The sequence below is a fragment of the Canis lupus genome, chromosome 5 (genome assembly GCF_003254725.2).
Source record: "Canis lupus dingo isolate Sandy chromosome 5, ASM325472v2, whole genome shotgun sequence".
Classification (NCBI taxonomy): Eukaryota; Metazoa; Chordata; class Mammalia; order Carnivora; family Canidae; genus Canis; species Canis lupus.
Window position 1 is genome coordinate 32,499,618 of NC_064247.1, and position 14,282 is coordinate 32,513,899.

A 14,282-nucleotide genomic window follows, 5' to 3' on the forward strand; every position below is an offset into this window, starting at 1 on the left:
GACGCTAGGCCCCAGCTGGTCCATCTGCAAACCAGGGAGTAACCACACACCTTGCCTAACTCACGAAGCCGCCTTTCGGGGCTCTGGGGACGGATCTGGGAAATGGTTTACGAGCAAGGGCATGTTGCAGAAATACATGTTCCAACTACCCAGTGGGCATGCCTGTGTTCCCCCACTGTCTTTTCCTAGCGGGGCAACTTCCTCGCTGGCCTTGGCCCTCCCCATGGCACCAGGCCCCATCTGGGCACCCAGGGGTGCTTGGGGAAGGGAACCGAGGCTGGAGGGAGGTGGCTGCACCAGTGACCTCAAGTAGGTGAGCAGGGGCAAGCAGGCCAGTCTCGGGGCAACTCCCTGGGCCCCATGCTCTGCCCGCCCCTGCCCCCTCCTTCCCCCTGTGGTCCCTGCGGGGTGATCCTGACCGCTCCACCACCACTGCCACCCAGCCACGGCCCCACCTCAGGCCCCAGGTCACTCACCTGCGCTCCCCAGTGTGCCACACCTCATGCTTGGTACGGTACTCAGCCAGCGCGAACACCTTCTCACAGTAGCGGCAGGGGTACTTCCTCCGCCAGGAGTGCACGTTGCTATGGCGCTTCAGGCTGGACAGGGTCACGTAGGAACGCTCGCAGGCTGCGCACACGTACAGCACGTGGCCGCCCACCACCTTTACCACGTGCTCAGGGCCGCCTCGGAAACCCACCGGGGCAGGCAGGGCTGAGGCATCCACTCCCGCGGGGCCGCTGGGGCCTGGGCCCCCCGATCCCAGCCCTGCAGGCCCCCGAGGGCCGGCCCCCCTTCGGCACTGGGCCTCGTGGGTCTGCAGACGCTTGGGATGGATGAAGCTTTTCCCGCATCGTGGGCAGGGGAGGGGCCGCCGAGGCAGGGGGTGCTGTGGGTCAGAGGCCTGGGCCTCAGCCCTGTCCCCCTCCCACTCCCCGGCTGGTCTGGGCCCTGGGCCAAAGCTATCATCTTCCGACTGCGAGGTGGCCATGGGGGCAGGGGCCGGAGGTACCCAGGCATCACCTCCCTCCCCCAGGCCCTGCAGGCGGGAGATGCCCAGACGTCGGCCCAGGGCTCCAATCTCTGCCACCGCTGCCCCGTCCCCTCCGCCGCCAGGTAGAGCAAGCCGGGCACTGTAGATGAAGTTGAGGACATCAGAGAAGGCAGCCGCCGGGACCCCTGGCAGCTCCAGGACCCGGGGTGGGGAGGATGTAGGGGGTGAGGCTGGAGGTGGGGAAGATGAGGAAGAGGAAGAAGAGGAAGAGGAGGAGGAAGAAGAGGAGGAGGAAGAGGAGGAGGAGGAGGAGGAGGAGGAAGAGGCAGCTGTGGTGGTGGCAGGGTTGGGGGCAGGGCCCCCAGTAACTGGTGGGAGGGGCAGTGGAGCTGAAGCAAGCAGGGCCTCTCTGAAGAAAGGACTAGAAGCAGCCAGGACACTGCGGTGAGCAGGGAACTTGGTGTCTCCAGCTATGAGGGTGACGTCACAGAAGAGGCCACGGAGACGCTGCTCATTGAGCTGGCGCAGGACGGCGGGGGCATGGGACGGGTCTGTCACCTCCGCTGGGGGGGGCATGGCGCAGGCCTAGACGGAGAAGAGGCCAGGGGAGCATGTCAGAGGCCAGGTGGAGGGGAGAGGCCTTGGAGGCTGTAGATCAGAGGCTGGGGGCAGAGGGACAAACTGCCAGCCACAGAAGGCAGGGGTTAACCTTAGCCACACCAATCTGGCCAACATCCAGCCCTAGCATGTCAAACGTCTGTGACTAGAGGTGGCCAAGGGTAGCTCAGGTCGCAATGAAGGTCAAGGGGTCAGAGCCTCCAAAGTCACAGATTAGAGACGGAAGCAGCAGTTCCCCATGATGAGGACGACGACTAGTGACCACCTGGCAGGACTCCCCAGTCTCGGGAAACCGGCTGCCCTGTCTCACGTCCAGCTTCCAGCTTCCCACAGCCGCAGCTGCAGCACGTCTCACCTGAGAGCACAGCCAACATGGAGCAGAGCGGGGGTGCCTCAGTGATTCCCTGGTGTGGGGCCTCTTCCTTCTGTTGAAGAAACAAACCGCGTCCTCAGGAAGGGAGCTGGCGAGAAGGGAATCCAGGAGGTGGGGCTGGCACAGCACTTGAGGTCCGAGAGAGGACACCCGAGATGCTCTGCAGACCCTGACCCCCTCCCAGGGGCCTGCTGGGTTCTTGGTTTGGCAGCATCCAGTTGCACCTTGGAGGTCACACACTTTATTGCAAAGCCTTGTTCTGCCGGCCAGAGGAGTATAAGAACAAGATGATTTGCATATTCCCAATTCACCTCAAAACAACACAGCGGGCGTAGTTAGATCCCATAGGTCCAGGGACGCCTCTTGGATCGCTCTCACAGTCCCTTTGGCCCAATCTTCCGGGCTCAAAGAAAATCAAAGATTTGCATGTTGTCTTTCATTATAATAGTCTCATTTACATATCAAAATAGATTTGCTAGAGCTTTTTTATTGGACCCAACTGCTAGAGAGTCAATTCAGCAGAGAACTCCCCCCCCACACACACACACTTACACACACACCCTAGCCCCATAGATCTTAGAGGAGGTGCCAGGTGACCACCAAAGACCACAGATTCATACACACGACAGCTTGCTCCCATCTCTGGAGGGCACTGAAAAGGCCGCCAGACCCAGCATGAAGCTTGCATCCCACATCTTACTCTGAAAGCTGGTGGTGTTAAGACTTTGGCTTGACAAGGGGGAAAGGACATGCAACCCCTCACCTCATCTCTTGCTGGAAGGCCCATCCGAAAGAAGTAGCAGGCAACCCAAGTTTGAGTTGTGCTGGTCACTTTACAGAAAGTACACAGCCACTTCCCCTGTGGGCATAGTCAGGGCTTGAGGTCCCATTTTTCAACAGAAGGTCTTGAGTTCCAGAGCCACAGTCACACACAGCTGGTAATAACAGGGGGGTGCCTGTTCACAGAGTGGGGCTGGGCTCTTGACCCCTCTTGTCCACCCTTCATGAAACTTGGGAATGCTCTCCTTCCCAATGCCCCAGGCCACACGTCCTCTGCAGTACCCTGCATCAGGAGTTCCTCACGAATCCCTCTCTCCACTAAAAAACCATGCTCTTTTCCTGCTTATGACTCACACTATCTGGGCTGGAAGGCCTCCTTGCCACAGCCTGTTTCATGTTCCCAAAAAGACTGCTCTGATTCCTCTCCTGGAGAAGAAGGAAGGTGGTAAAGAGGGGTAATACTCAGAAGTCCTAACAACCCTAACTGGTAGGTACACACCAGTACGGGGCCAAGTGTCACCCCTTTAGTTGCTGGATCACAGATGGGGTGAGAATCCTGCAGAAGCATCCCTAACACCACCTCATGCGGACTGGTGTCCAGTTCAGGTCGTAAAGTGAGGAGAAAGGGAAAGCTCCCCCACCCCCATAAGCATAGTCCTTCCTGCTGGGGTCCCCAAGAGCCAATGCTTCACTTGTATGACCTCCTCTGCTCCTCATCACTACCCTATTAAGATTTTATTTTTAGGGACATGCTCAGGGGTTGAACGTTTGCCTTCAGCTCAGGGCGTGATCCCAGGGTCCAGGGATCTAGTCCGATATTGAGTTCCCTGCAAGGAGCCTCCTTCTCCCTCTGCCTGTGTCTCTCTCTGCCTCCCTTGGGTCTCTCATGAATAAGTAAAATCTACCAAAAAAAAAAAAAAAATCTTATTTTTAAGTCATTTCTACACCCAACATGGGGGTCAAACTCATAGCGCTGAGGTCAAGAGTCACGTGCTCCATCAACTGAGCTGGCCAGGCGCCCCAGCTTCCCCATTTTAATTAGGCAGACTGAAGCTAAGATGTCAGGTAGCTTGCCCTAGGACGTGTGACTGGTTAGTAGCAGGGTTGGGGTCTGATACCAGCAAGTCTGACTTAGAAGCCTGTGTTGTTGGCTCTGTCAGGATGAAGAGCAGGTTTATAGCTGTGATACTGTGATACTATAGGAAATATGTATATTTGGTCTTCATCTCCATTCCTGACACAGAGCTCCTAAAACTCTTAGGGTTTTCCAAGGGATAGGGGGGATAGGAGCATCTTTTGTGCTAATATTTGGTCTCTGACCTTGGTCCCTGACATAGAACTCCTAAATCTTCTGGAGTTTCCTGGGTGACAGGAGCATCTTTTGTGCCTAATGAGGTGACCTTGGGGGTTTCCTGGGGAGCTTCAGGTTGGGGGCTAGTCACCAGAAAGCCCAAGCCATGTTTAGAAGCTTGGGGCTTTCAGTTCATCTTCCATGCAGGGGTGAGGGGCCGGAGACTGAGTTAATACTCGATCATGCCAACAGGATGAAATCTCCATAAAAATTTCTACACTATGGGGTTCAGAGAGCTTCTGGGTCAGACCATGTGACAGGAAGGCAGTGTACCCCAACTCGCAGAGACAGAAGGTCCTGTGCTCAGGACCTTTCTAGACTTCACCATATGTATCTCTTCATTTGGCTATTCCCCTGCATTATCGTATCCTTTATTATGCAATAACCAAGAAACCTAAGCAAGTATCACCCTCAATTCTACGAGCCATTCTAGCAAATTCTCTGAGCTGAAGAGGGGGTCGTGGGAAACCTCCATTTACAGCTGGTTGGTCAGCAGTATGGGAGGCCCAGACTTAGGACATCTGAAACGGGCAGTCTCATGGTGGTGAGTCCCCTTAATCTGTGGGATCGAACTGTATCCCCAGGTAGATGATATTAGGATCAGATCAAATTGTAGGATCCCCAGCTGGTGTCAGAGAATTGGTGTGTAAAACTCACCCCCCCCCCCATTTGTACTCACAGGTGCTGTGAGGAGATAATATAGAAAACCAGTTGTTTTTCTTTCAACAGCATCCACTAGGGGCCCACTGGCCCATCTAGTACCTTTGTGAAAATCAGAGGAAGGGAAAAAAAATTCGAGGAGGGCCCCCCCTTCCTCCACAGGTAGCAGGCCTGTGCAGGTGAGCTCCAGGCCCCGCCCCTCCCATTGGCCAGGCCTGCCCACCTGCACAGGCGCTTAGGCTTGGCGCCTACTGCTGTGTGGCTGTATGCTGACAGCCAAGGCACCTGCGGAAAGCCTGTCAGGGCTCCTTAGAACTGCGGGGGTCCAAGGCCAGTGGGGCCCTTAGAAATCACCTGGGAGCATCACCATCGTGGTCCTTGTAGCTGCCACATATGAAATACTTAGCACAGTGCTAAGCATTTTATCTGCGTCATTTCATTTCAACACTCAAAAGAACCCCAGATAAGCAACAGCAGGGGCCGTCATCTGCCCCACCGTACAGATGAGTAAACTGAGGCTTTCAATATGCCAAACTCCTCCCCTGAAAGTGGAGAGGACGCAATGGTGGGGTGACCAGCCTCCCCACCCCCACCCCGTCTCGTTGCTAACCAAGCTGGAGTTTGGAACCAGCTCTCTGGAGTTCAGCTGCCCATCACTGACAGTCATAACCTTACGGGGTTTTACAAAAGTAAAGACATTAGTTATGTGATCCTGGGCAAGTTTCCTAACCTCTCTATATTTCAGTTTCTTTGTCTGTGGGGAGGGGGGGGAATAATGAGTAGTTCCTGCATGGCACAGTTGTTTGTAGAGATTAAACCAGTTCCTAACCAGCAGTACCTAAAAGAGTACTTGGTAAGTGCCCAAGAAATGCTAGCTCTTATTATTATCTTGGAAACTCAGTCCCGGAAAGCGGTGGAGGGAAGTGGTATAGAGAAGAGGGGGCAGAAATCAGGCTTATGGTAGGTTTGGTGGTTCTGTGTTTTTTTAAGTTTTTTATTTGTTTTCACAGTTTCTTCTCCACCCTTGACTGGCTATGTGATCTGAGAGATGTGACTGAGCTGGGGTTCTGAGCACCGCCACCAGACATGCTTTGCCTCTTGCTGTTCCCTCTGCCTCCGAAACGTTCTTTCCTCAGATGGCCCCATGCCTCGGCGTCCCACCTCCTAGAAGCCTAGCCTCAAGGTGCCTTCTCCTGGAGGCCTTCATGGCTGCCCCCACATGCCTCAACTTCCTATGCCTCTCCTCTATGATGCCTCCTTAGCACTTAGCAAAGCATAGTGTTCATTTATTTCTAGAACGTAAGCTCCAAGGGAGGGAGGTTGTCACTGCTTTGCTCACTGCTCTCATCAATGCCTAGACCAGTTCCTGGTACATAATGGGGGATTTCTGTTATTTTTAAAAAATATTTTATTGGGATCCCTGGGTGGCGCAGCGGTTTGGCGCCTGCCTTTGGCCCGGGGCACGATCCTGGAGACCCAGGATCAAATCCCACGTCGGGCTCCCGGTGCATGGAGCCGGCTTCTCCCTCTGCCTGTGTCTCTGCCTCTCTGTCTCTCTCTGTGTGACTATCATGAATAAGTAAATAAAATCTTAAAAAAAATATTTTATTTACTTATTTGATGGAGAGATAGAGCATGCACAAACAGGGGGAGCAGCAGGTAGAGGCAGAGGCAAAGGGATAAGCAGGATCCCTGCTGAGTAGGGAGCCCCACATGGGACTCGATCCCAGGACCCCAGGCCTGTGACCTGAGCTGAAGGCAGATGCCCAACCAACTGAGCCACCCAGGTGTCCCATAATGGGAGATTTCAAAAATATTTTTTAAATATTTTATTTATTTATTCATGATAGACATAGACTGAGAGAGAAAGAGGCAGAGACACAGGCAGAGGGAGAAGCAAGCTCCATGCAGGGAGCCTGATGTGGGACTTGATCCCAGGACTCCAGGATCAACACCCCGGACCAAAGGCTGGTGCTAAACCGCTGAGCCACCCAGGGATCCCCTCAAAAATATTTTGGTGAACGAATGAACCTGCCTTCTTCAAAGCCTTCATGGGGTCTGTCCACCCTCAGGAAAGAAGCCACCCTTAGTGCTGGACAGAGCTGGCCAGCAGCTGGGGAAGAGCAGGATGACATGACCACTTCTGGGGGGCTCACGCTTTGCCTCATATACTTCCAGGGTTTGACATGGATTGTCTCGCTGAATGGTTTTCTCAGAACGGCCACCCAGAGTTGGCATTTATGTTACCCCAATTTCACAGATGAGAAAACTGAGACTCATAGAGGGATCTACCCTGCTCAAGGTCACACCGCTTGGGAGCACCAGGCTCAAAATTCAGATCCAGACTTGTCTGAACCCAGATGCTAAGTCTTTTCCCTCTGTCAGACCACCAGATCCTGCCCTGAAGGGGCCTATGGCCTGGCGGTGGATTACAGAAATCACCACATAAGGTCTCACGTGCTAAGCCTTAACTGTGTCATGCCTGACTCCGCCCTTTCCTTCACTCCCAGGGCCAGCCCTCACCAGGCAGGGTCGGATCTGCGGCCCAGCTTGGGAACAGCCCTGGAAGACTTCCCTCCAACCCGCCTCTGGCCCCTGGACTAGCTTAGGCCCTGGTTAACACTTGCCTGGCCCAAGGTTATTCCTCTGCCTTTAGGCCTACCGCCCACCCCCTAGCCCTCCACTCACTGAGGGTCCCTGTCCGCAGAGACCTCAGGCAGTATCAGTCCTGGGCTCAGTAATTTTCCCTGGTCCCTACTCGCTTGGGAATATAATTCAAATCGCTCTGCCAGCCATTCAAGGGTCCAGTTCCAATCTTCCTTCCCAATCCTGCCTTGAGTTAGACTCCCTTCAAGCACCCACAGGGCTCTCCCACCTCAACCGGCTACACAGCACCCCTGTCTTTGCCTGTGCTGGCTCTTCTGCCAGAAATGCAACCTTTACCTAGCCTCTTCCTAAAACCCTCTAAAATGTAACTCCAGTACTACCCCCCTCTTGACTCCCCCTGACTCACAGGACAAGGGATTATCTCTCCTGCGCCTGGCTCTGGCTCGTCAACATTTGGTGCTCCCGTGGCCAGCTCTCCCTAGGCTGGGACTCCCCAAGTCATTGTCTAAGCACACAGGTCTTCTGAGACAGATTGGTACTGGGTGCTAAGTTCTGCAGAAACTGGGGAGAAGTGTGTGTGCATGGGGGTGGGTGCAGAGAGAGGCCCACAGAAGGCTTCATTCAGAAAGGCAACAGAGAACAGCGTCAGAGAGCACAGGATCTAGAGCCTGACTGCCGGGGTTCAAATCCAGCTTTACCTCTTCCCAGCTAAGTGGCTTTGGGCAGATTACTTAACTTCTCTGGGCCTCAGCTGTCTCATCTGAAAAAGGGAGATGATTAGAACACCTACTTCCACGGCGTGCTGTAGAGAGTAAATGAATGATCATATATGTAAAACGCACCGAGAACAGTGCCTGGTACGCTGTACGTGCTCAGTAAGGGTTTACTGCTATTGTTACAAGCCAGGCCCTGAGAAGGGCACGGCCCCCCAATCTGTACCTAATTTCCAGGTATGTACTCCAGGCGCCACTTGCACCCCTGTTGGAAGATAGGCAGGGAATTAGCCCCATTTTATAGACCGGGAGCCAGGGCTCACTCAGCCCCATCCCCCTACATAACCAACCCCTCCCCCAGCCAGGCCAGGTGCAGCACACTGCACGCACACACACACACACACCCCTACATGAGGGCCCAGGCAGTAAAGGTGAGGAAAACCTGTTCTGAGCAATCTGCCTAGTGAGCGAATTCCATTCCCAGACCCTTCCACAGTGGCAGAAGCAGTGCCGTGTGCGTCACAGAGGAGCAGGAAAAGCAGAGGTACTCAGAAGGGGGGCAGAGAGAGGGTGAAGCAGGAGGATGGGATTGAAAACTTCGTGTTTCTTTTTTCCATTTCAGTGACAAGAGTCACACCCGGCCTTTACATAAACATGTCCAAGAAGCCACCCTGTCCAAATGTGGTTTCCTTGCAGCCACCAGGCCTCTCCTCTCGGTGACCCTGACACGCTGGGCAGGCCTCGAGGGGGGCAAGCACTCAGACCCCGAACAGAGCCTGACTGGGCCACCTCGCCACCACCCAGGCCTCCCGCCTGCTGCCCTTGCTCTGCCCCATGTTTATCTGCCTGCCTCCTTCGTAACACAGCCCCACAGCAGCCCCACACGGCCACTGAAACGCGCAGAAGACAGACACGCACACGGCTAGTGGCTGATCTCCCAAGTCTGAGGCCCACATTGCCCTTGTCACGCCACCTCCCTCCCCACAAGTGTTTTCTGACCAGCTCGCTGCCCAGTCCAAGAGCACGGACAGGCTCCCACAAACAACGTCACAAAAGAATCCCATAGAGAATGTTACAGACACACAACCTTCCCCTCGCCCAGCTGCCCACGATCCCATAAACACAACCGGCACATTCCACCTGGAGCCCCTCACACGGCGGTGCCCTGCTGCCCTACAGGTACCTGGGACACACCCTGGGGCTTCTCCCAGGCCCCAGATCATCAGGACTTGAGTTACAGACGTGCTGCCCCCATGCAACTCACTCAACACACAGATCCACAGACACATCCTGTGGGCCATCCTTGCCAACACCAGACCACACCTTGGCGGGGCCACGGAAAGGGGACCCGGACGTGACACCTTCCGACCCAAAGGTACACAACAGGCCCCTTGGAACAGGCACATACACGCTGCACTCTGGTGCCCTCCACAGCACACACATTAACCACGCCAGCTATGCAGAAAACAACAGTTCATAAATAGTTCATGTGCGCAGCAAAAGACACATACGTGCAAGAAAACACATGCTGGCAAAAAACATACATAAAACCACACATCTGACAAACTCCGCATGGATTGTGCCCTGCTTTCCAATGCGGACCTGTCACCCAAAGCCAGGGGGCCACATCTTGTAATTTTGCCCCGCACCACTGGACACCCCTCCATCAGGCTCTCTGTGCCCGTGGCTCTGGGAGGGCCCTGCCCGGACCCCCTGGCTGCCAGACCAACAAACAGTGGTGCCCGGGAGAGGTTTACCTTGCCCCACAACTCAGCAGGAGACACACAATCTCCAGGGCTCGCAGCCACAAGCCTGCCCCGACGGCACGACGGCTCCGGGGCCCCCGCTCGCCCTGCGCACCCCGCACACCCCAACTCCGGGGCGCCGGGCGGCCCACCCCTCCCCCTCTCTGCCTGGCTCCTACGCCATCGCCCTCCCAGCAGCTTTGCAGCGCCGGCCCGGGCTCACACCCGCCCCACCCCACCCCCAACCTGCCCCCCGGGGGGGGGCACCCGGCTGCAGAATTAACCCTTGGGGAGGGGAAGGAGCGCGGCCCCCTCCCCGGGCCCGGCCGATCGCGCCCCCCGCCGCCGCCGCCGGGTCGGACGCCGCACCGGGGCCCCCTTAGTCGCCCCCCGCGCCGCGCGCGCCTGGAGGCGGGGCCAAGCTCAGCCCCCGACCCCGAGCCCCCAGGTCAAGCCCGGAGGGGAGACGGCACCGCGCGGGGCGCGGCTCGGGCCCCCGCTGCGCCGGGCAGCGTGGAGGGGGCCCGGCCGTTGGCTCCGGTCCGCCCTGGCCCTGCCCGGTTCGCCCCGGGGCCCACCTGACTGCGATGGCGCCGCGTCCGCCAGGCCCGGCTCATCCCCGTGGCCGCCCCCGGCCGCTCCGGTTTCGCCCGCCTCCAGCTCCGGCTCCGGCTCCTGCCCCGGCCCCCCCCAGCGCCCGGCCCCGGCCCGGCCCCGCCGCCGCCGCTGCCGCCGCTGACATCATCGGCTCCCCCCCGCCCCGGTCCTACCCCCACCCCCACCCCCGGAAACAGTACCCCCCCCAGCGCCGCCGCCGCCGAGAGGAGGCCGGCGCCGCGCAGCCGATACCGACGCGGGGCTCCGGGCTCGGGCTCCGGGGCGAGCGCGCCCGACGGCCTCGGCCCAGACCGATCCCCGTACCGGCACGGCGCAGGAGCGCGGGGCTGCCGGACCGCTGGGCACCGGGCGAGTGGGCCTGGCCGCCGCAGCCCCTCGGGCCCTCACGACCCCCCACTCCCGGGCAAGGGACGCCCCCCCCCACCCGCCCCCTGCACGCCCTTCACTCGGCGGCGGGTCCCGGAGCACGCACACCCTCTCGCAGACACACAACATGGCAGGCTCACAATCCGGCCCAGGGGGACCCACAGACCCGGGCTCAGCACTCTCATGGGGGCGCGGGGGAGGGAGCAGCCCTGGACCCAGGCACATGCCCACCCTCCCCAGATATGCACAGGGCCCCCCAGCAGGCTGGCGGCCAGGCAGGCCCCAGCCCTCCACAGCAAGCACACTAAATGACTACCAGTGCAGATGGACACGCAGCTTCCTATTTTGTCCCCACCGGCAGGAATATCCACATCTATGTACTTCTGCATAAATGCAGAGGCCCTGGCGCGTGCCTCCTGGGAGGGCACCAACAAAACGCCAGGTGCAAGCTCACGCACAAGAAACACACATTCCTGAAACTCCAGAGGGACAGTCCCAGAGACTCCTCCCTGGCGTTCAAAAATTCAAAACTCGGGACACAGAGAAGCCAGGCCTCAGAGCTCCTTCCCGCAAAACGGTTCTGAAACAAGGTGAGACGTAAGTAAATAACTTAATATGAAGCCAAAGGAGTCTCATCACAGAGCTACTCATAAAAGAGAACGAGACCAACTGTGGGGCCGGAGAGACAGACAAAGCAAGCCAGGTTGGAAACAATGAGAAACTAGGCCCACCCCCACCTCAGGAAGGTTCCAGGGAAGAACCTCCCACCCCCACCTCAGGAAGGTTCCAGGGAAGAACCCCACTCCCACTCCAACCAGGTCACAAGGGCTGGAGCTCTGAAGGGCCCAGGCCCCCTGAGCCAGGAGTCGAGGAGGAAGTCCAAGGATAGATGGTGAGTGTGGGGGTCAGGGAGGCAAAGCCCCCTTCCCTGTAGCTCCTGGCCACTCCCTTTTGTCTTCCCCTTAAACCTCCCGGCTGTCCTGGAGACACCTACAAATGAAACTCACAATGGTGTACCCAGATGTCCCCCCACCGGAACCTGTGACATCACACAGACACGCAGCATCTGAGGCTGCCTCCCCTTCCCCAAACCGACAGAGCACCCCTGAGTCCTCTCTTTCTTCTCTCCTGGACAGCATACCCAGAGAAACGCGATGCTCCAGGACCACTCACCCCGTTTCGTGCTTTAGAGAGACCCAAGGCCCACACTGTACCACTTCATCCAGTTACAGGCCCCTTCTAGCTGCTGGGAGCCCTCCTCAGCAAGGCAGCCTGGCCCGCTACTGTCCTGCGAGGTCTCTGACCCCAGCCTGGGTTCCGCCCTGCCCGGGTCCCCCTAATGCCCGAGCTCCTTTCTCCCTCACAGGCTGGCAGTCACCCCTACTTCAACCTGCCCGACTTCACCCAGCCATCACCGCCCTCCACTCCGCCCAGCCTCCCCTCGCACCAGCGCTGCCGGCCCTCCGACGCCACCAAGGGCCTGCTTGTGGCCCTGCTGGGTGGGGGCCTGCCCGCTGGCTTCGTGGGCCCCTTCTCCCGTATGGCTTACCAGGCTTCTCACTTACCCTCGCTGGAGCTGCTCATCTGTCGCTGTCTCTTCCACCTCCCCATTGCCCTGATACTTAAACTGCGTGGTGACCCACTGTTGGGGCCTCCTGATGTCCGGGGCCGGGCCTGCCTCCACGCCCTGCTCAACGTCCTCAGCATTGGATGCGCCTACAGCGCCGTTCAGGTGGTGCCTGCTGGCAACGCGGCCACGGTCCGCAAAGGTTCTTCCACCGTCTGCTCTGCCCTCCTCGCCCTTTGCCTCGAGAGCCAGGGCCTCAGCGGCTACGACTGGTGTGGCCTGTTGGGCAGCACCCTGGGACTCATCATCATTGTGGGACCTGGACTAGGGACACTGCAGGAGGGGACCACGGGCCTCTACACCGCCCTGGGCTACGTACTAGCGTTCCTGGGCGGCCTGGCACTGTCGCTGGGGCTTCTGGTGTATCGCTCCCTGGACTTCCCCTCTTGCCTACCCACAGTGGCCTTCCTGTTTGGCCTGGTGGGGCTGGTGGGGTCTGTGCCGGGCCTCTTTGTCCTGCAGACGCCTGTGCTGCCCAATGATCCTCTGAGTTGGAGCTGCGTGGGGGCAGTGGGGATCCTGGCCCTGGTCTCCTTTGTGTGTGTGAGCTATGCAGTCACTAAGGCCCACCCCGCCCTGGTGTGCGCCGTCCTGCACTCTGAGGTCGTGGTGGCCCTCATGTTGCAGTATTATGTACTCTATGAGACCGTGGCACCTTCTGACATCATGGGGGCAGGGGTGGTGTTGGGCAGCATCGCCATCATCACCGCCCAGAACCTCAGCTGTGAGAGGGAAGGGCAGGTGGAGGAATGAGATCAGACTTGAGAGCCTGGGGGTTGGGGGGGTGGGCAGGGGGAAATAGGAGGAGGAGAGACTGTAATACAAACACTAGGAGAGCAAGTGACTGGAAAGAACTGGTGCAGAAGAGGGACACCCCTTGTAGGTGAGGGTGACCCCGAGACTTGGCAGAGAGGGGCTGCCTAGATAGAAGACCTGGAACAAGTGTGAGAACCCGGAGATGTACAGTCTAGGCTGGGGCTGGGGGATCATAAGTAAGGGCTGAGATCCGAGCAGCAAACCTGGCCTCATGCCATGCGGGGCCCCGGAGGGGAGGCTTTTACCCTAGAGAGAAAAGCATGGGGGATGGAGTGTTGGGGGCTTTCAGGCAAGCGGACAGAGCACACAGCGAGCAGCTGGGGCGAGGGAGTGTGCCTTTTCTTCCCGGACAGTTTCCTTCCCTCACGGTTATGCTCCCCCCACCCCCACCCCGGGTGGTGACGTGACATTGACATCAAACAAGGATCACTCTGAATGTGGCTGTGCCGTTGGTGTCATCTCTGCTTTGGAAGGAGAGTGAAAGTCCTACTCCGCTCTCATTGGAGAATCCCTTGGGATCCCTGCCCCCCTCCCCCAACCCCCGCTCCTCGCCCCCACCCCCGCCACCGCAAATCTTGGATCTCAAATATTCTATAAGTGGGTAGGGTTTCTTAACGTACAGCCGCTTTGACCCTGAATCCCCCAGGACTCGTGTGTCCCGCCCCATGGCTAATCTGCTTTTCCTGGATTGTCGCGGTCCCGTGATCTCTCCCGGAGACAGTGGCCAGCCTCTTTCTGGAGAGGGATCCCCGAGCTGAAGCCCCTTGGAGCGCGGCTCGGGCTCGGGGAGGCGTGTGTGGGGGGGTGGACTCCAGGACCAGAGCTCCGCACCGCGCTCGCTCGGAGGCCGGGAGAAGCCCACCACTCCCAGGAGGCCGCTCGGCAAATATCAGCTACTTCCGGACAAGCCATTGGCCTCGCCATCTTGATCGGCTCATGCATATTCAATGTGACTACTGCATATTCATGAGAGGGGACGGCCCCCAGCGCCCCCCCCCAACCTCCGGGAACCCT

General features: G+C 58.1%; 2 protein-coding genes across 11 annotated transcripts in view; one reads left to right on the forward strand and one right to left on the reverse strand.

Moving 5' to 3' along the window:
* The window catches only part of ZBTB4 (zinc finger and BTB domain containing 4), a 17,310-nt gene extending 4,786 nt beyond the window's left edge, over positions 1 to 12,524 (reverse strand). Inside the window, exons 1-7 of one of the 8 annotated variants that reach the window (XM_035716334.2) lie at positions 8,226 to 8,361; positions 8,082 to 8,143; positions 3,120 to 3,191; positions 2,749 to 2,844; positions 2,297 to 2,388; positions 1,968 to 2,037; positions 477 to 1,579 (exon numbers count right to left, since the gene is read on the reverse strand). In XM_035716334.2, the coding sequence (XP_035572227.1) occupies positions 477 to 1,579; positions 1,968 to 2,037; positions 2,297 to 2,388; positions 2,749 to 2,844; positions 3,120 to 3,161 (1,403 nt within the window). In that variant the 5' untranslated portion in view covers positions 3,162 to 3,191; positions 8,082 to 8,143; positions 8,226 to 8,361. Of the gene's footprint in view, positions 1 to 476; positions 1,580 to 1,967; positions 2,038 to 2,296; positions 2,389 to 2,748; positions 2,921 to 3,119; positions 3,192 to 8,081; positions 8,144 to 8,225; positions 8,362 to 9,853; positions 10,009 to 10,419; positions 10,577 to 11,141; positions 11,275 to 12,390 lie in introns of those variants that run through there. The other 7 variants (XM_035716336.2, XM_035716335.2, XM_049110156.1 and 4 more) reach the window with 7 other exon arrangements.
* Positions 11,280 to 13,708, forward strand: SLC35G6 (solute carrier family 35 member G6). 3 transcript variants are annotated; one of them, XM_025428561.3, is made up of 2 exons: positions 11,280 to 11,415; positions 12,192 to 13,708. In XM_025428561.3, the coding sequence occupies exon 2, from the start codon at positions 12,366 to 12,368 to the stop codon at positions 13,203 to 13,205; it is 840 nt and encodes a 279-aa protein (XP_025284346.3). In that variant the 5' UTR covers positions 11,280 to 11,415; positions 12,192 to 12,365; the 3' UTR covers positions 13,206 to 13,708. The 3 variants fall into 3 exon arrangements, with proteins under 3 accessions (XP_025284346.3, XP_025284344.3, XP_025284345.3); XM_025428559.3 differs by lacking the exon at positions 11,280 to 11,415 and adding an exon at positions 11,547 to 11,717 and having other exon boundaries at positions 11,962 to 13,708; XM_025428560.3 differs by lacking the exon at positions 11,280 to 11,415 and adding an exon at positions 11,547 to 11,717.
* Positions 13,709 to 14,282: the final 574 nt, after the last annotated feature.

Bases quoted from the DNA above. Each gene is read 5' to 3' on its own strand.
- SLC35G6 (XM_025428559.3), top strand. From the start codon at position 12,165: ATGCCCGAGCTCCTTTCTCCCTCACAGGCTGGCAGTCACCCCTACTTC.